Below are 20264 nucleotides of genomic sequence, written 5' to 3'. Positions count from 1 at the left end.
AAATTTATCTAATTTATTTTGACTTATTGTTGTGATTTATGCATAAAAATAAATATAGTGTTGTAGGTATTTGTTAGAATCATCTCAATAAATAATTTATTAATACTTTATTATTATAATTTTTACAAATTGATAATTAAAAATATTATCAATAAAAATTTCACATTGAGGTGAAACATTTCATTTATTAAACACAAAGGGAAGTACAATACTTGCAATAGAATATAATTGGAAAAATCCATAACCTTTAAAAGCCAAATTCATTCAAAATGGTTTCCGCTTTTTCGAGAGTCCCATATGAACAGTGTGCGGATCCTTTTACCCCTTCAAAATGTTCAATTACAGCTTTGCCCTTATATTTTCTCACTTTGCCCCCTTTTTCACCTTTTCCTTTGCCCTTCATTTTCTACTTTACCTCTATCTTGCTGCTGGATTCTACTCTCTCTATTTTCAGTAATTTCAACCCATTTTTCCGAGAGTTTCTCAAGAGTTCTGGTGGTGAATCGTCGGCGACCACCCAGCCACGACCAGGTTATCTTTTTTCCTCTCAACTATTCCGTCAAAATGAAGAAAGCTTCGATTGTGAAATTGAGTGGGAATTTAGGGAATGTGAAGGAGTTGATGAAAAATGGGGATTTTGTTGAAGCGGCGAAAGGGGTAAATTCCTCCATTACAAATTTATAATGGCGTTCAATCTGGAATGGGCGTTTCTCCTCATTATCGGAGCTGGTACTCTTTCTCTCTCATCCCTCTTCAATTTTGCTTTTAATTTTAATTTTAATTCTGATCACACATTTTTCTTTTGCAGGTTATACTGGACCTGTCCTTGTCAAAAACGGAAAATTAGCTAACATAATTGGCGAGCTTCAGGTATTTTGATTTTATTTTTTTTGGTATTTTGGTAATTTTGGGCTGAATTTTGAGTTATTTATTGCTGAAATTGTACTTATTGTGATTTAATTAACTACAGGGTTTGTTGAAGAATTGAGAGAATTCAGGTGACTCTGCAAATTCTGATTCTGAGCAAATGGCTGCACAGGTTCGGTTATTCAACTGTTATACAGTTATACTTTTTATAGTCATCGTTTGTTTTAGCACACTTAAAATTTTTTTTTTAGAGATTTGTAGCTTTGAATATTCGTTAGTTAGAAGTCGGATTGATGTTGATCTTTGGTGTAATTTCTTTATTCTTTTCTATTGATTTTTGGTGTAATTTCTTTGTTCTGATTTCAATTATTGATTTTATCTTTTGTTTTTGGGTAAAAGACTTTTTATAATTTGTGGTTGTAGATTAGAAGCAAACTATATGGGAGGATTCCTCACTATGGACCTCACCTAAATCGAGTAGGACTCTGTTCGTCTTCCTCCTGGCAATAATTCGGCATATTAAGGTTGCAATTTTTTTAGCTGGTGTAAAAATTCTACCTTTAATTTCAATTATTTTGATTGATAATTCAATTAGAGTAGTGATGATGAAGATGTCATAGATGATTATGGTTTCCGTTTAATTTTATTGGATTTTGAAGGTCTAGGGGCTCTTTGATGGCCTTAGTTAGAGGACTAAGGTGATGCAGAGCTTTGCATACAGGAGGATGATAATCATGATATCATTAGTTTCGGTCTACCTTAAGTAGCAGATATAGATTTGGTTGTGTGATCCTGTGAGTGCAAGTTAGTGTAAGATGAACCAAAGAAGTGGATCATTCTGTTCTACAGTGTGTCTTTTTTTGATAGCCTATTATTGGGGTTATATACTTTATAAAGCAGCAACAACTACTCAGTATTGATCCCATTATTAAGAGGGTCATTTTTATTAGGTTATGATGCTGGAATAGAAAATTATGAGCCTAATTTGACAATTGAATCAATTATACCTTTTCTCCCACGGCCCAAACTTACTGGAAACATGCCCAATTGGCGTACCCCCTTCCCAAACCTTCGATCCAACCCAAACACTCCAACCTCAACCACCACAACCCTAAACACAAACCCGAACCCCCGGACTTCCACCTACCACCCTTTTCCGAACCGAAACACCTTCAACAACCAAAAAAAACACCGACGAAATAAGGCGGTTGACTGAGAAGGAGCTTCAACAAAAGTGGGAGCAGGGTTTGGGCATCCGTTGTGATGAAAAGTGGTCGGTGAACCACCGTTGTCATCGCCGCGGCTTGAGCGTGTTGCTCTTGGAGGATGATGAAGACGGGATCCTCATTCCACCTCAACCAGAACCGCAATCGACTCCAGAAGTATCCCTGAGCTCGGTCATGGGACTGACGAGCCCAAAAACAATGCGGTTAGCCGGTGTTGTGAACGGAAAATCTGTGGTGGTAATGATAGATCCCGAGGCGACCCACAACTTCATTTCCACTTTAGCAGCACAGAATTTGGGTATTCAATCTACGGAATCGAAGAGTTTCGGGGTTACACTTGGGACCGGTGAGGCGGTGCAAAGCGAGGGCGTGTGTAAAGGGGTGTTGTTAGACCTTCAGGGTGTAATGATCTTAGAGGATTTTCTCATTCTTCCTCTGGGTAGTTCGGATCTCATCCTTGGCATTCAATAGTTGGAAAAATTGGGTACAATCACCACCAATTGGAAGACACGAACTCTGAAATTCCAACTAGGGGGTGATATGGTCACCTTGAAGGGTGATCCTCACTTGGGAAGGACGGGGATCACTCTGAAAGCCATGTTCGGAAGGTCAGGGGTAATTAATTGAATTGAATATGTTTGAGGAATCAGAGGAGTTAGTACCAGATGTCCCAGTGGCCTTCCAGCCCTTAATTCAGGAGTTCAGCCATCTCTTCAACATGCCTGAGGGACTTCCCCCGCACCGTCAGATTGAGCACGCTATTGTGCTCCGTAGTGGCACTAACCCAGTTAGTGTCAGGCCATACCGGTACCCGCAATCACAGAAAGATGAGATCGAGAAGTTAGTCTCGGACATGCTTCGTGCTAGGATCATTCAACCGTCAACCAGTGCTTACTCTAGTCCCGTATTGCTAGTGAAGAAAAAGGATGGGTCATGGCGATTCTGCTTGGACTATAGGGCATTAAATAAAGAAACAATTCCAGAAAAATTTCCAATCCCTATCATTGATGAACTGTTAGATGAATTGGGTGGCTCGGCTGTATTCATGAAACTTGACCTGAAATCTGGGTACCATCAGATTCGAGTTCGACCTAAGGATGTCCATAAAACAGCTTTTCGCACCCACGAGGGCCATTATGAGTTTCTCGTAATGCCGTTTGGGCTGACCAACGCCCCTGCTACTTTTCAGTCACTTATGAATGAGATATTCAAGCCATTCTTGCGGAAATTTGTTCTCGTCTTCTTTGACGACATTCTGGTTTACAGCCCTTTTGGGGATACTCATATAACACACTTGAGACAGGTGTTGCAGACTCTTGCAAACCATTAACTGTATGCCAACTTCAAAAAATGTGAAGTAGGAAAGGCTAAGGTGGCGTACTTGGGCCATGTTATCTCAGCAGCCGGGGTGGAAGTGGATTTTTCTAAAGTCCAAGCAATGTTAGAGTAGCCCCCTCCTTCGAATTTGAGAGAGCTCCGAGGCTTTCTTGGTCTTACAGGCTATTATCGCAAGTTTATACAAGGCTATGCGATGATTGCGCAACCCTTGACTGATCAATTACGCAAGGACAATTTTGGATGGAGCGAGGCTGCTAGCACAGCTTTCACAGCCCTCAAGTCTGCTATGGTGAGTGCCCCGATTCTGGTTGCTCCAAATTTTTCCTTACCCTTCGTAGTGGAAACCGATGCTTCAGGGCATGGGTTGGGTGCAGTTTTGTTGCAAGCAGACCATCCGATAGCTTACTTCAGCAAGAGAGAAATCGTGGCAAGCCTATATATGAAATGGAGTTGATGGCTATAGTGTTTGTCGTAGAGAAATGGAGACATACTTATTAGGCCGTCACTTCATTGTTCGTACTGATGAGAGGAGCCTCAAGTACGTGCTGGAACAGAGGGAAGTGGGTCAAGCTTACCAAACATGGATAAGCAAGCTGTTGGGGTATACTTTTGAGATACACTACAAATCGGGTCTTGCCAACAAGGTGGCGGATGCCTTATCCCGCCAATTTAGCTCGGTTATGGAGTGTTATTCTATGGTCACTTCATGTGGCCTGCGTTGGGACTACGTATAATCGTTTATACAGAAGGATGAGGTGCTGCAACGCTTGATTTCTCAGCTTAACAACAAGGAAAATACTCCCAAGTAGTTCACCTTTGAGAATGGGGTGTTGAGGTACAAAGGCCGGGTAGTAATTCCGAGGCAATTGTGAGTTAGACCACCAAATTGCTGAAAGAATACCATGACTCTCTAGTGGGAGGGCATGCGGGTGATCTTAAAACTTATCACAGGCTGGCTAGTGAGTGGTTTTGGTTTGGGATGCATAAAGATGTAACTAAGTATGTGCAACATTGCCACGTTTGTCAGCAAAATAAAAATTCAACCCTGTCTCCTTTGGGGCTTCTCCAACCATTACCAATTCCGGAACAAGTATGGGAGGACATTTCAATGGACTTCGTAGAGGGTTTACCCAAATCTTTGGGTTGGGATACCATACTTGTGGTGGTAGACAGACTCACCAAGTATGGGCACTTTATCCCTCTTAAACACCCTTATACTGCTCAGAGCGTGGCTCATAGCTTCGTAAGTGAGGTGGTAAGGCTGCATGGTATATGAGGGTCTATTGTGTCTGATCGTGACAAGGTTTTTTTGAGCATTTTCTGGACTGAATTGTTTAAACTTCAGGGTACTCAGTTGATGCGAAGTACAGCATATCACCCCCAGACTGACGGCCATACAGAGGTTGTCAATAAGGGAGTGGAGTCGTATTTGAGGTGTTTTGTGAACGGGAAACCCCACACTTGGGCTCGCTGGCTTCCATGGGCTGAATACTGGTACAATACTTCTTTTCACACCGCCACTAATTACACCCCTTTCAAGGCTGTGTATGGACGGGATCCTCCTCACTTGCTGCGATTTTCAGCTGGTACTACAGTCAGGGGCGGAGCTAGAAGGGGACGAGTAGGGACACTTGTCCCCCATTTTCAAAAAAAAAATTAAAAAAAAAATTTTAAAAAAAAAAAACAAAAAAACGCAATTACTGAGTGCTCTGTGCGACATTTGCAGCCAAACCCTAAGTCTTTCAATTTTTAATTTCTCTCTCTTCGATTCGCCCTCACCTCGCCGGAGTCGCCTGACGCTGTCCACCGTTCTCCGGCAGTTCGCTGCAGTGAGGCCAGTGACGAGGTTCGACAGACGACAGCGGACAGCCTTGAGCCTTCAATTCGTGTGAATCGTGTCTTCGTGAATCGTGAGTTCGTGTTTGCTGTTTGCAGTAGCAAGCCAGCAGCCCAGCACCGCGCCACCGCAGCACAGCCAGCAGTTTGGACGTTTGGTGTTCAAGTGTAAAGTGTTTGCAGCAGCAGTTCGCAAGTCGGCAACTTCGCATTTATAGATTTACTGTGAATTTCAATGGAGGTATGATTAATTGATTATGTAATTATGTAAATCTGAATTAAGTGAATTTCATTACTTGTTTAAATGTTTAATTGTTTTATAATTTATATTTTTATTGTGAATTTGTCATTTGTGGCCTTGTGGGTATTGATTATTGAATTGATAAATGATTATTGATTTATATTTGTTTGATTGTTTGAATGTTTCCCCTGTTTGAGTGTTTGGTTGTTTTTGTGAAATGTGAATTTAAATTATTAATTATTGTAAATTATTGAAATGTGTAGTTGAATTAGAAATTTAAAATCTTAGGTTTTGTTATTATGTAATGATGTGGATTGTGGTCTTGTGGAAATTGATATATAATTTTCGATTTAACTAGGATATATCAAAAGATTCACCAAGTTCAAACAAATCCAAGACAACTAAACAACCCGATCTTCGACAATTCTTGTTTAAAAGAACAAGACTCAATGAAAATGAGTCCAATGAAAATGAGTCCAATAACTCACCTTCATTTAGCTCCCCTCAAAGTCAAGAAAATAGTATGGAAATGGGTGGTTCAAGTAATAGTAATGTACCATTAGAGGAAGATTCTGTGTATGATGTTGAACTTCTTCCTCATGATCCGGGAAAAAGAATAAACATTATGGATTACCCCGCAAATGAACGAAATGCTGTTAGGAGGGGTTATATTCTTAAAAAACCTTGCCAACCAAAAACTCATGACTTCCCTACAAGACAAGTGTCTGGTTTGCGTCGCTTTAGTGTTCATTGGTTCAACAAATGGGATTGGCTTGAATATAGTATTGAAAAAGATGCTGCATTTTGTTTTGTATGTTACTTGTTCAAGAATGAAGTTGGTATTAAACCGGGGGGTGATGCATTTGTTGATGGAGGGTTTAGGGCATGGAATAAACCGGAAAGATTTGAGAAGCATGTTGGTGGAATTAAAAGTGCTCATAATCTTGCTTATGAGAAATATGTGAATTTAAGAGATGAAAAAAAAAATCAATCTTGAATGTGATTGACAATGCAAGTGATGTGATTAAAAGTGAATATTTTATCCGCTTGAAAGCATCTTTATCTTGTTTAAGATTTCTTTTGGGGCAAGGTTTGGCATTTCGTGGACATGATGAAAGTGGGGAGTCATACAATAGGGGTAATTTCCTTGAGCTTTTGAAGTGGTTAGGAGAAAAGGTTGAGGAAGTAAGGATACATACTCTTGAAAATGCACCTAAAAATTGTTAAATGACTTCCCCTCCTATTTAAAAGGACATTATTAATTGTTGTGCCAAAGAAACAACTAGGTGCATAATAGAAGAAGTTGGTGATGATTACTTTGCTATATTGGCCGATGAGTCAAGTGATGTGTCCCAAAAAGAACAACTAGCTCTTGTTTTGCGTTTTGTTGATAGAGACAGTGGAAAGGTAATGGAGCGATTTTTAGGCATTGTTCATGTTGCTAATACTACCGCTTTAACTCTTAAAGATGCAATCATGTCTTTACTTGTTGAACATTCATTGAGCCCATATATGATAAGAGGGCAAGGGTATGATGGAGCTAGCAACATGAAGGGTGAAATAAATGGCCTTAAAACTTTGATTATGAATGATACTCCACGTGCCTACTATATACATTGTTTTGCTCATGAACTTCAACTAACATTAGTTGCCGTTGCTAAAAAGAATGATAGTTGTGGTTGGCTTTTCGAGATACTTGGAAATTTATTGAATGTGGTTGGAGTTTCTTGCAAGAGAAGAGAAATGATTCGTCAAGATCAAGCTCAAGAAGTTGCTCGAGCCTTGGATGTTGGGGATATTGTGAGTGGATCGGGTTTAAATCAAGAACTTGGTTTGAGTAGGCCCGGGGATACTCGTTGGAGTTCTCATTACAAGTCACTTTTAAATGTCATCCTCTTATTTCCTACAATTGTTAAGGTGCTTGTACAAATTGGGAAGCATGGTGCGTCGGAAGATAAGTTCAAAGCTCAAATTGTTTTAGGACAATTAGAGTCATTTGACTTTATTTTTGTTGCTCACTTGATGTTGACTATTTTTGGATACACTAATGATTTGTGTGTTGCTTTGCAAAGAAAGGAGCAAGATATTGTAAATGCCATGGAACTTGTTACTTATACAAAAACGGTGTTGCACAAAATGAGGGAGCGAGGATGGGATACTCTCTTAAACAAGGTAACTTCATTTTGCACTAAACATGGTATTGTTATTCCCACTATGGATTCTCTTTATGTTCCTCATGGAAGATCAAGACGTTTTGTTGAAGAAGCAACAAATGAACATCATTTTCGGGTTGGAATTTTCTTGCCTCTTATTGATTTGCATCTTAAAGAACTTGATGAACGATTTAATGAGAGGAATATGGAGTTACTAACATGTATGGCTTGTTTAAGTCCTAAAGATAACTTCTCATTCTATGATAAAGATAAGGTACTTAAACTTGCCTCTTTTTATCCCGAAGAATTTTCAAGGTTTGATTTGATGGCTCTTGAATGTCAACTTGATGTATTCATGGAGAATATGCTAAATGATGAAAGATTTCAAGGTTTAAATGACCTTAATTCTCTTTCTATGATGCTTGTTAAAACCAATAAGCATAAGACTTTTCCTCTTATTCATTTGCTTATCAAGTTATGTTGATGTTGATTCTTCCCGTTGCCACGGCAAGTGTTGAAAGAGTGTTTTCCGCAATGACATGTGTTAAAAACAAGTTGCGAAATAGCATGGGTGATCAACTTATGAATGATTGTTTGGTCACTTTTATTGAGAAGGATGTCTTCTTACGAGTTTCCGACGAAAAAATTATTGATCGATTTCAAAGTATGAAGACTCGAAGAATGAACTTGTAATTTTAATGTAATGTTTATGTAAATTTTTTCATTATTTTGAATTGTATGACTAAGTATTTATTTGTATTTTGAAATTTTAATATTAAGTATTAACCAATTTGTGTGTGAGTTTTTTTTTTTTTTTTTTTTTTTTTGTTAAACTTTTCGTAAGTTAAGCATTTTGTCCCCCCAAGTTGAAAATCCTGACTCCGCCGCTGACTACAGTTGTGTCCTCGGTAGAAGAACAGCTGCAGGAACGGGATGCTATTCTAGATGACTTAAAGTTTAATTTGGTGCAAGCACAGGTGTATATGCAGCAATATGAGAATAAGGGAAGGCGTGAGGGTGATTTTCAGGTTGGTGACTTGGTGTACCTCAAGCTACAACCGTACAGACACGGGTCATTGGTGAGAAGGTCTAATACCAAGCTGGCTCCTCGTTTCTATGGGCCTTATCCGGTTGTTCAGAGGATTGGCAAGGTGGCTTACAAACTGCAGCTGCCACCAGGGTCCAAAATACACCCAGTCTTCCACGTTTCTCAACTGAAGAAAGCCGTGGGTGCTGGACATTGTCCAACCAGCCTCCCTGCGAGTTGTCAGCTGACTTGGTACTGGAGGTTGAGCCGGAAGCAGTGCTGGGTGTGAGGAATTCACAGGCTGCAATGGAGGTCTTGATTCATTGGAAAGGATTGCAGGAGTTTGAAGCCACTTGGGAGCATTTTGAGGAGGTTAACCTCAGGTTTCCTAGCTTCCACCTTGAGGACAAGGTGAAACTTTGGGTGGGAGGTATTGCAAGGAACCAACCTAGACCTGATATTCGCTTCACTTATGCTAGAAGGCCCAAGAATTAGTTGGAAGAATGCTAAGTTGTAAGGTTGTTAAATTCAGTTTGGTGAGAAGGGTAAAATAGTAATCTCTAGATAAGTTTGTTATGAGTTTGTTATTTTTCTTAGCTGGCATGCTTAAGGTGTGTTAAGTCTATTTTAGGGAGTAATTTTGGGGTATTAATAGGGGATTGTAAAAAGGGGAATGGAAGGAAGAAATTAATTAAGTTGTCGTACTTGGAGAGCTTCTTCCTCTCGAAAGAGGCCTGTATTGTTAAACACTCTGTTTGATAATACTACTATTATTCCCTAGGCTGCCATTGTTCTTCCTCTCTAGCTTTCTTACTTGATGTTTCCATACTAATTTCTAGCAGACATCTTTGGACGTCCTTATTGGGTAACTGTCTCGCAAAATTGTGATAAGCTCAAACTGCAAGATGAAATTGCTAAAGAGCTTGGTGTTGATCTTTCTGAAGAAGGTGATGATAGGAAGAGAGCAGCTATTTTACACAAAAGATTATCCACAATGGGCTCGACTGTACTTGTCTTAGATGACATGTGGAAATGGAATCCATTCTCAGGAATGGATATCGACTTTCCTATTGAAGGCAGCAGTTGCAAGATCATTTTAAGTAGTCGTTCATCTAAAGTGTGTCAAGAAATGGGATGCAAAGACTTTCTCATTGAGGTTAAAGTTCTCCCAGAAGGTGAAGCTTGGAATTTGTTTGCTGACAAGCTTGGGCACTATGACAGACTTACAGAGGAAGTAAAAGGAATCGCAAGATCAATTGCCAAAGAGTGGTGGTTTGCCACTTGCAATTGCTACAATGGCTCGCAGTATGACTCAGGTGGTTGATGTCCGTGTATGGAATGATGCTTTAAATGAGCTGAGACAATCTGCTTGTGAGCAGGGTGATATGGTAGACTACGTGTTTTCAGTATTAAAGTACAGTTACAATCGCCTGAATGACTGGATGCTGCAGAATTGCTTCTTAAGTTGCATACTTTATCCTGAAGACTATGAGATTAAAAGGGAGGAGCTAATACATGGATGGATTATAGAGGGATTGCTGGATGATGTAGGGAGCAGATCAAAACAATTGAAAAAGGGCCATACAATCTTGAATAGACTAATAAACTTGGGCTTGTTGGAAGCATGCACGGGTTATGGTGGATATGAATGTGTTAAGATGCATGATTTGATGAGAGATCTGTCTATTATGATCACAAAAAGATATCCTTGGTTTTATGACAAAATCTAGACTTCGACTGAAGTAAGTACCAGAAGAAGAGCAGTGGAGCAAGGATCTGGTAAAGGCGTCATTGAGTCAAAATAGAATCAATGATATCCCATGTGGTGTGGCACCTCCGACACTAAACTTACATTGCTCAAGCTCAATAAAAATCCTCTGACAGTGATCCCAAAATCATTCTTTCTACACATGCAAGCCCTCTCAGTTCTTGATTTATCTAGAACTAATATTGAGAGGTTACTAGAGAATGTATCTGATTTGGAAAATCTAAGGGCGCTATTACTTGGTTCTGTGACGAGTTAACATATGTGCCATCTTTAGCAAAGCTTTCAAAATTGAGGGTGCTGGATCGATCTAATATATGATTTAAAGCTTGAAGAAGCACCAAAGGGGATAGAAAGATTGAAATGTTTAGAAAAGGTAAGCTATTGTCCTTGGGATGTGTCAGACATCACTGGAGTTAATAAGCTTTTTCAATCTTTACCATCTTCATTAAGTTGCTACAGATTTTGGCTTCATGACCCGAAATTGTTCAAAACAATTTATGATTGTCTAAAGAATTGGATCCATGAATATTTTTGGGAGGATGAGAATATAGTGTTTGTAGCTTGGGCAGAAGGAGATGATAAACCACTTATTTGCTCCCTACAACAATTGAAAAGCTGGAGATACTTGAATGTAATGTGAGCAGAAGAAACCTGGGAGATGCTTTTCCCACCTTGGGTGTGGCAATAGACTTGAGGGTGTTGTCTGTAAGTTCTTGCAAAGGTTTAAAATACATATCATCACCATCATCATTGATAGCAAAGGACATAAATATGCGTGATCTGCCTGATTTAAGAGGGATAATAGAATTCGAGGGATGCACTTTTTCCAAGCTTCGCCGTCTGGTAATAGAATTTTGTCCAAAAATAAAAGTGACCTTTCCCCTCGTGGAGAAACATCTTTCTCTTCCAAACTTGGAATATTTTGTGTTGTCAAATTGTGAGGAGTTGGAGGAGATATTTGTATCAAACAACGGCTGTCAATCCAACTCCGTTCCTGCTCTTCCTAATTTGGTTTATTTAAACATAGGTTATCTACCGAAGTTACAAGACTTGACATGAACCTGCATCTCTGTACTAAGCTAGAAAAGCTTTGTGTATGGGACTGTGAAGAGTTAGAAGAGATATTCGAGAGAGATTCAACTTCACAGGATGAGACAGTTTCACTAGTAGTTGATCCCATGAATGCTTTCAATCCACAACCCAATCCCATATTGGCTCATTCTAAATTGCAGGATATAAGTTTGGGAAATTTACCCTAGTTGGGAAGCATTGATAAGGACCTGCACCTCTCTTCTTCTTTGCAACAGCTAGAAGTGGTGGATTGCCCAAAGATAGAGCAGATATTCAAAGCACCCGAATCCATACTTGCTCTCCCTAATTTCTGGAGGCTAAAATTGTTGAGGCTTCCGAATCTGAGTAGCATACATAGAGGGCTACTCCTCAGTACTTCTCTAAGGTATCTCAACGTGGATGGTTGTTTAAATCTCCCCTCAGAGTCTGACAACCCGGAGTTGTGGGTGCTCTTACAACACAACTATTCGGGGGATACATAATCAGAACCAGTTGAAACTGAAAAGAAAAAGGAGCGACCTTGAAGATAATGCTCGTCATTTTAAGGATGATATCGATCAAGTTTCACTACCAGGCTCCCTTATTCCTGATGCAGGTGAAGATAAAAACAATTGGCTTAACGATCAACTTCTTCTACCTCGGTTAGTCCTTACTGAAGATGAACAACATCAGATTAAGAATTGGGGTGCATCCTTATCATTACCCTCACATATCTATGTACTATTTTTTTATTTTAATTTTTATTTTGAATGTGTGTGTCCATTTGGTGCAGCATCTACTGTGAAAATCAAGTAAAAATTGCATGTTTCTTCAATTCTACTACTGTTGTGTTTTGTCACACTTCATTTAATTATTTATTTGCAATTAATTTGTTTTATTTTTATTTTCTTAAAAGATTGTATTTAAAAGGTGATCCATATATTCATATGACAATTTATACAAAGACCCATATAATCTAATCAAATAAATTAGGTGGGCCTTATAAAATCATCCAGTTTTTTATTTTGAATGCCAAGAGTCCTTCAATAATAAAAGGAGACTCATATATGTAAATCATATGTATAATGTATGTGCGTATCAAGTACATCACTCAGTATTTATCATGTGTAACCAATTTTTTAGTAGATAGATAATATAACATAACCAAGCTTGTTTGTTATGGATGGTGGGGAACTCGCTATATAATAGAGGTGATCAAAGTATGGGTTGGATCGGGCTAAAAAAATAACTAAAAATCGTAAAAAAAAAAAATACATATTTAAATCTGCCCAAAAAAATTTAGGCCAGAAAAACGCTGCCTAAACTTGTCCAAACTCAGGCCGAGTAGGGTTGGGCCAGCAGGTTGGACCGGGCTGCCCATAATTAAATCTACTATATTGAATCCGGAGTTCACATACCCTCCCCTTTACTCTCAAACATCGATCAAAACAGGCAATGTATGTGCAGCCAATGAAATGCAATTGTTATTTTATATATTTGTTAAGCTAACATCTTGTTAACTAGTGGGTGAGCATATATTTGTCTTTGTTTCCAATTTATTAGTAAATGTCTAAGTCTTTATTTATTTACTTTCGGTAGGTATTAAAATGCATTTGGTTTCATTGTTTACTTATTACTCCCTCTGTTTTTTTAAATACATCACCTATCATTTAAGGATTTTTTTTTTTTTTTTGTATTACTTTTATTTTTGGTAACTTTATATTATATTTTATTATTTCTCTCCTCTATAAAGCCACACTCAAAATATTTTATTATTTATCTCTCTTTCATGATTCTCATTCAAAAAACTATTCTCTCACATACTATCTTTAGATGGTCCCATTGTACTTTATCCAAATAAATTAATCATCCACTTTTCCATTAGCCTAATATGATATTAAAACAAATTATTGTTTTTTAAAATCCCGTGCATACACAAGTGTTGCATTTAAAAAAACGGAGGGAGTAACTTGCAGAATCAAAGCATATGATGCATTGTTCCTTCTCATTTAGATATGATCCTATTTTGCTCTTGCATTTACATGACCATATGACATTGCCATTAGCTTAAAAGAATGCTCATTAACTAAGTTTAGGCTCTGGCACTGTTAGCCTTTAGAAAACCTTCACCAAAATCTTACAGCAATACAAGTACATAATATTACATATATGACATGAAATAAAAACAATTTAGCAAACCTTCACCAAAATCTTACAGCAATAAAATTACATAATATTACATATATGACATGAAATAAACACAATTTAGCAAACCTTCACCCAAATCTTACAGCAATACAAGTACATAATATTACATATATGACATGAAATAAACACAATTTAGCAAACCTTCACCCGAGCGCAGTCCTCAAAGCCTTAGCAATGCTACTCATGCCTTTTCGTTCATACCGATTTCAAAATCGTAATCTTCCAGTTGGAGTACGCATGGCAGGAATTCAACCTTAAAACCAACAGGCGCATCCACGATCTTAAAATTCTGGTCTAAATAGAGTCTATACTCATAAACAAACTTCTTTCCACGCTGGTCTTGTGCATAGCATATGCCAGGATCACAGCCATCTAACTTACTTTTTAGTATGCTATCATGACTTTTTATATCAGCAATTTTCCAATTTTGATTTGAAATTGGAACACCAGATTTAGGGAGGCCGAGAATATTAGCAACTTCACTCAGCTTCTGATTAAATTTGAAATCGTTATATAGTTCAATCATTTTCTCAAAATATTTTCGCTGATCTAAACCATGAAGTTGAAGATGATAACCGTGATTAAGGTACTGATGTTTCCGATGCTCAATACCCCTTTGATTGCGTTTCAAACCAGGAGAAATTTTTTCAAACCGCTCTCCGTATTTTGTATCCACCTATTGATAAAAAAAAAAAAAAAGATAAATATAACAATTTATCCATGAACAAAAAATTGAAATTATTATACAACTCTGCTTTTGCAAATTATCATCAAAAAAAAAAAAAACACAGCAATATATAACTTACTTCTTCATTATATGTTTGTTCACTATCCTTGCTGCTTTCGGGTTCTTTAAAAAGACGTAATGAATGAAGCACAAACTTCTTATGTTCGCCGTTATAATTTCCATTTAATATATTGAATGTTTTTGCATTCTGCACAATAGTTAAATTATAAACCTATAGACTACAACATTGTAGTAATTAAAATAATTATTTTGTAAAAAGTTTGATTATAAGTACCGTCAGGATAAATACATAGTAAGGAGGCAAAGGAGCTTCGGAATTTGAAGATTTTCTGGGTGCTGCCGGTGAAGGCCCGGGTTTCTTCCTGCATGCATCCGCGTAAGACATCTGGAAAATGATTTCATTGTTTCATAGGTCAGATGATATTTTTTTTTTTTTTTCTAAGTTTTAGAAGCATGGAAATTTTAACTTACCACGTTAGTTTCACGTCACGTGCAACAATAGAATTTTATAAATCTCACAATAAATACTCCGTTGTTGTATATAATGTAAAACAGAGGTAATTATATCCCTAGACAATAATTTAGAATTATTAACAACTTTAAACACCGTCGTCAAAACATTCTCACGTGATTTATTCCAAATGAAGTTCAATCATCATTTTCATAAATTCAATTACTCAAACCATATAAATCAATCAAAGTCGTGTTTGGGAATCATTATCATATTTTCATTCCATGTTTTCTAATGACTTGAAAATATAAACAAAGTCCGTGTTTTACCAAGTAATGTCAAAAAAAAAATTAAAATTATGGAAAGACAAACCTATCCCCTATATTGGTAGCTTATTTGACATTTACCTCATTTACCTGACATTTTCATTGAGAAAATTGACTACGATTTTTAAATCTTGACAAATTATCACAACTGTATCCATTGTAAATCAAAAACTTTGACTTAAATTACCACAACTGTATGTACCCATTGCAAATAAAAAACCTTGACATTTACTGGATATGGGCGACGATGACGGAACCCAAATGTTGCATATGACGGAGCGTACAGACCCTATATTTTTTACAAAAATTTCGTATCATGGGAGAAACGACCTGATAAATCGTTTCTCCAGTTTCTTATCTTGGGATCGTTTTCAGCTCTTTTTTTTTTTTTGTTTTTTATTATTTTTTCATTATTATTGTTATTGTTATTAACCGCACTAACAACAAAAACAACAAGAAAGATAATAATAAAAAATGGATAATTCTCTGTTTCTCGTTGTGAGAAACAAGTTTTGTTACTCAAGGAATATGTGTCAAGATATGAGGCTCCCACTTATGACACATACGCGGTCCCATCAAGGAAAAACATCAAATTATTTTCCAAAATGTCATTACGAAAAACAATAATAATAGAAAAAAAAAAAAAAAAAAAAAAAAAAAAAAAAAAAAAACCGAAGATCTGGAATCATGAGATACGACCCAGGTAGTCGTTTCTTCATGGGAGAAATGACTTTCTGATCGTTTCCAGATTAATCCGAATTAAAAAAAATTACCTGCAATTCCATAGGCGCCTTCCCTTTGTTCATCTTCAAATGGTGAAAGATTGAAGTGGTGGTGGTGGTGTTTGATATGGAGAAGGATTAAAGTGATGGTGGTGATAATTTAGAATTGAAGTGATGCTTGAAGTGTCGTGGTGTTTGATGTGAAGGAGTGAAGTGTATATGAGAGGTAGATGGAGTAAGTGGGTAAAAACCCGTTTTTTATATTAGGGTTATTTTTATACTTTTGTTTTTTTATTTTCGGGTATTACCAGATAATTTTAGGACGTTGTTTAACATAGCCTACATAAAACAATCCAAATCAAGATACACGATTGAATTTGAAGGTATATAAAATGAAGTATATAATCATTCACAAAAATCATATCATACATAAAAGATTCCAAATCAATACATACGGAGACAATTTTTATTTTTTTTATTTAATGTATAAAAGAGGACTCTTTTACAAAATTCAGGAGTTATAGTGAAGGAGGTGTCAATGTGGGTTTACCTTGGTTACGGTGTAGTCTAGCTCAATTTTGGTCGGCGGTTGTATTCAGGCGAGAGAAAGGGAGGATGAGCAGCAACAAGCGAAGAGAGAGACCAACTACTGCTGTTGAGCGCTGTCAAACGGGAACAAATCAACAATAAATAAATACTTGTATGTACTCACTAACCCACCAAGGTATTATTGTGGAGTTTAATGTCAAATTACCTACTCTGTTATAGAATATATATACAACACAAAAGGGAAAAAAGCAAAAAACAGTGGTTAACGCCTTAGTGGACTACTATTTTAGGTCTCATGTTACGCACGTTTATTCTTAAAGTTTTTCATAATTAGTTTAACATAATATTTGATAAAACATCTTATATCACTTTTTCAATTTTGTAATTGAACCAATTCGACTTTTGCACTATTTACATACATCACTTATAGAAAACATTTATTGCACTTATTGTGTAGCAACCCTTTCTAGTAAATGTTGCACAGAAATGAAATGGAGGTAGTATTATAAAATAAATATATGTTATCATATATATAATATATCATTAGATTAATTACAGTGTCGATTTTCATAATTTTAATTTTGCTACAATTTTTACTATTAGAAAATTAAAGATATTAATGGTCAAAGTTACGTCTCAGCAAATGTGCCGGTCAAACTCACTAGTAGAAAAAAGAAAAAAGATAACAAAAGAAAGGCAGAAATTTTTAACTACCTAAAATGCTCATCTAGAGGCTAAAATAAAATAAAAATAAAAAAAGGCCCTTAAAAGGTACCGGTTTACAAAAACCGGTACCCATAACTTTGAAAGGTACCGATTTAAATATACAACGCTACCTTATCTAATTCCAAACAAAAACACCCACCCTTTATCTTTTATTCCCCAAAAATAATCAATCGATCATCCTCTCCTAGGCAGCTTTTCTCCACCATCGTTCTCTCTCCTATGGCGGCTCTTCTCCATCGTCAATGTCTCTCCTATGGTGGCTCTTCTTCATCGTCTTTGTCTTTCCTGTAGCAGCGTCATTTGTAATTCCTTTTAGGGCTGCAAGTTCGAACGAAATTTGTTCGTATTTTCTCAAGATCAAAAAAATTACAGCCTTAATTCATGCAAATCGATAAATATTAGCTTTAATTTCAAGCCCATATATAATTCAATATACGATGTGCTTTCCCAACAACAACAAAATCGAATCAATTTCGAACCAAATTTCAGAAATTTGAGGTTAGTGTTTCTGTGGTACTTAATCTCAGTGCTTTGAGCTGCTATAGTGGTTGTTATGGGAATGACGCCGGGGGTAACCAACAGTGCGATTTGATTTCTAGGGTTTCAAAGGATGAATTTGTGCTCATGGACCACTACAAGAAATAAGAAGTTTTGATGGAATATTTCCATCGGAAAACAGGGAAAATCCATCTGAAATGCGATTTTCGACGGATTTCAGTCGGAAATTGTTTGTCGAAAACTGACAAACTTCCGACGGAATTTTCGTCGAAACGGCGATTTTCATCAAATGAAATGTGTCGTCCTGGCTTCTGTTTCCGATGGAATATTTCGTCTGAAATTTTTCGACGGAAAGAAATTCCTTCGGAAATTACCCTATTTCCGATGGAATTTATCCGTTGGAAAGTTGGATCTTTTTCGGCAGTATAATTTTCCTTCGAAAATTTCCGACGAAATATTCCAAATTTTCAATGGAAATATCGCAAATTTCGGATGGAACATTCCAACTTTCCGATGGAATATTCCAACTTTTCGACGGAATATTCTAAATTTCCGACGGAATATTCCAACTTTCCGACGGAATATTCCAGCTTTTCGACGGAATATTTTGTCGGAAATTTGCGACGGAACATTTATCAGTCAAAAATATCCAACCTACCAATGGATAATTTCCGTCGAAATACATGTCAAGCATCTATTTCCAATGTTTGTTATTTATTATTTAATCTTGCAAATAACCTATTTTCCACCAATGCAATTTGTGTAAGGTACAATATATTTACAATTGTTATATAAAATCGAACTATTTACAAGCAAAATCATGGAACTTTAATTAATATGTAGAACAAGTATATACAATTAAACTGTGCATTGATGCTACTAGTACCAAAAACTACAGACAACATAACAATGGAAATGCTAAGCTAGACGCAAGCTTGGGAATCCTGGCCTCCACCACAATCTAGGTCGTCTCGAGGGTCTCGTGGCAGTGGCTGAATTGTAGAACAAGTGTCCTTGGTGCTGAATCCAAACATGCGACTCAACATCTCATCCATTAACTCCTTGTTCCTCCTCTCTATTTGTGCCATTTGAGCCGCCACTCGAGACTCGATCTCTGCCTTCATTGAAGTTTGTATAGCTTGCACTCTTTTATTTCTCGAAATGATCTTGCAAATGAGAAATAATCGACGGCGTGTATTGCTGGGATGCACCGGATCCTCGACCCTGAAAGGAACCGTAGTACAACTCTATACCTCGGCCAAGTCCCCTAACTCGGCCCTTCTTACTACGCCCGCCAATTATCTCCCAGTACAACTCATCCGGACTCTTTTGAAGCCCTTGAGTGCGTGCTTCATCACACTTCTTTTAGTAGGTACCTTGCAACAGATACACGAGATGTAATAAGCAGCTATGAAATAACAACTCACGCATATGAGTTCATATTCGTTAAAAACAAGGGAAAAGGCCAAAATGAGTTATAATACGCATACTTTCCACATTTCTCCTCAAAGTACCATGTAATTGGTCATAACATACCTATATCACCTACTCATAAGTGTTTATTCTTTCAAACTGCACCTAAGTATGAAGAAACTAAGTTATAGGTCTATATGCATGAAAAAAACAAGTGAAAAATGCCAAAATGAGTTCTAACACGCCTATTTTCCATAATTCTCCTCAAACTACCTTATAATTGGTCATAACATACCTATATCACCTACTCACAAGTGTTTATGCTTTCAAATTGCACCTAAGTATGAAGAAACTAAGTTATAGGTCCATATGCGTGAAAAACAAGTGAAAAAGGCCAAAATGAGTTCTAACACAACTATTTTCCACATTTCTCCTCCAACTACATGTTGGAATAAAGAAAGGAAATTCAAAGTAGACTGATACGGGCGCCCGACCGGGTGAGCACCGCCCGACCGGGCGCAAGAGGAGTCATAAAATATGGAGTTCCGTCGCCCGACCGGGCGCGAGAGCAACCCAGATTTTGACTGGGTGCTTGCCCGACCGGGCAAGCTCCGCCCAACCGGGCGCGAGGGGACGTTTGGAAAATAGCAGAGTCTACCCGACCGGGCGCGAGAGCAACCCAGATTTTATCAGGGTGCTCGCCCGACCGGGAGCGAGCCCGTTCGTTGGACTCCAACAGCTTCCTTGGATTCTTCTTCTTGGATGATTTCTTGTAACCCCCCATTTAAGAGGTTGTTTATGGTGATTAATCACCATGTTTTATTCTGTTTTTGTTCCTCTATTGATTATCTATCTTCCTCTATGATCTTCTATCTTCCTCCTTTCATCATTATAAATTGAAGGATGGTTTTTTTCTGATTATATACTTTAAAAATATCAAAAACACATTGGTTCTTTGGGCATAAGTTTTCATAGACTTCACCTCTTACTCTAAAGTGTCTTAGTGTAAGAGTAGTGTGTAACCTTAGGGAACGATTCGGCGATTACAATTGTGCACCCCGGTTGCGCTGGAATTTGTTTTCAAAGGCAGTGATTCATCATGCCACACAGAATTTCC

The 20264-nt window shown here is 37.4% G+C and overlaps 2 protein-coding genes and 1 pseudogene across 3 annotated transcripts; 2 read left to right on the top strand and 1 right to left on the bottom strand.

The window, feature by feature from the left end:
- Positions 1-204: 204 nt before the first annotated feature.
- Positions 205-8395, top strand: LOC110697816 (zinc finger MYM-type protein 1-like). The gene is made up of 4 exons (XM_021875212.1): positions 205-729; positions 809-870; positions 971-1039; positions 1291-8395. Exon 4 carries the CDS (start codon positions 6919-6921, stop codon positions 8143-8145), a length of 1227 nt encoding a protein of 408 aa, XP_021730904.1. The 5' UTR covers positions 205-729; positions 809-870; positions 971-1039; positions 1291-6918; the 3' UTR covers positions 8146-8395.
- LOC110697910 lies at positions 8196-13188 on the top strand (annotated as a pseudogene).
- A 367-nt stretch (positions 13189-13555) lies between these two features.
- On the bottom strand, positions 13556-16711 carry LOC110697815. 2 transcript variants are annotated; one of them, XM_021875210.1, is made up of 5 exons: positions 16512-16710; positions 16013-16300; positions 14737-14847; positions 14521-14649; positions 13558-14390 (listed from the first exon to the last, which is right to left on the bottom strand). In XM_021875210.1, exons 2-5 carry the CDS (start codon positions 16043-16045, stop codon positions 13896-13898), a joined length of 768 nt encoding a protein of 255 aa, XP_021730902.1. In that variant the 5' UTR covers positions 16046-16300; positions 16512-16710; the 3' UTR covers positions 13558-13895. The 2 variants fall into 2 exon arrangements, with proteins under 2 accessions (XP_021730903.1, XP_021730902.1); XM_021875211.1 differs by lacking the exon at positions 16013-16300 and having other exon boundaries at positions 13556-14390; positions 16512-16711.
- Between the last annotated feature and the right edge of the window lie 3553 nt (positions 16712-20264).

This window comes from Chenopodium quinoa, unplaced genomic scaffold (assembly GCF_001683475.1).
Source record: "Chenopodium quinoa cultivar QQ74 unplaced genomic scaffold, ASM168347v1, whole genome shotgun sequence".
Classification (NCBI taxonomy): Eukaryota; Viridiplantae; Streptophyta; class Magnoliopsida; order Caryophyllales; family Amaranthaceae; genus Chenopodium; species Chenopodium quinoa.
This window is presented reverse-complemented; position numbering and strand designations above follow the sequence as displayed.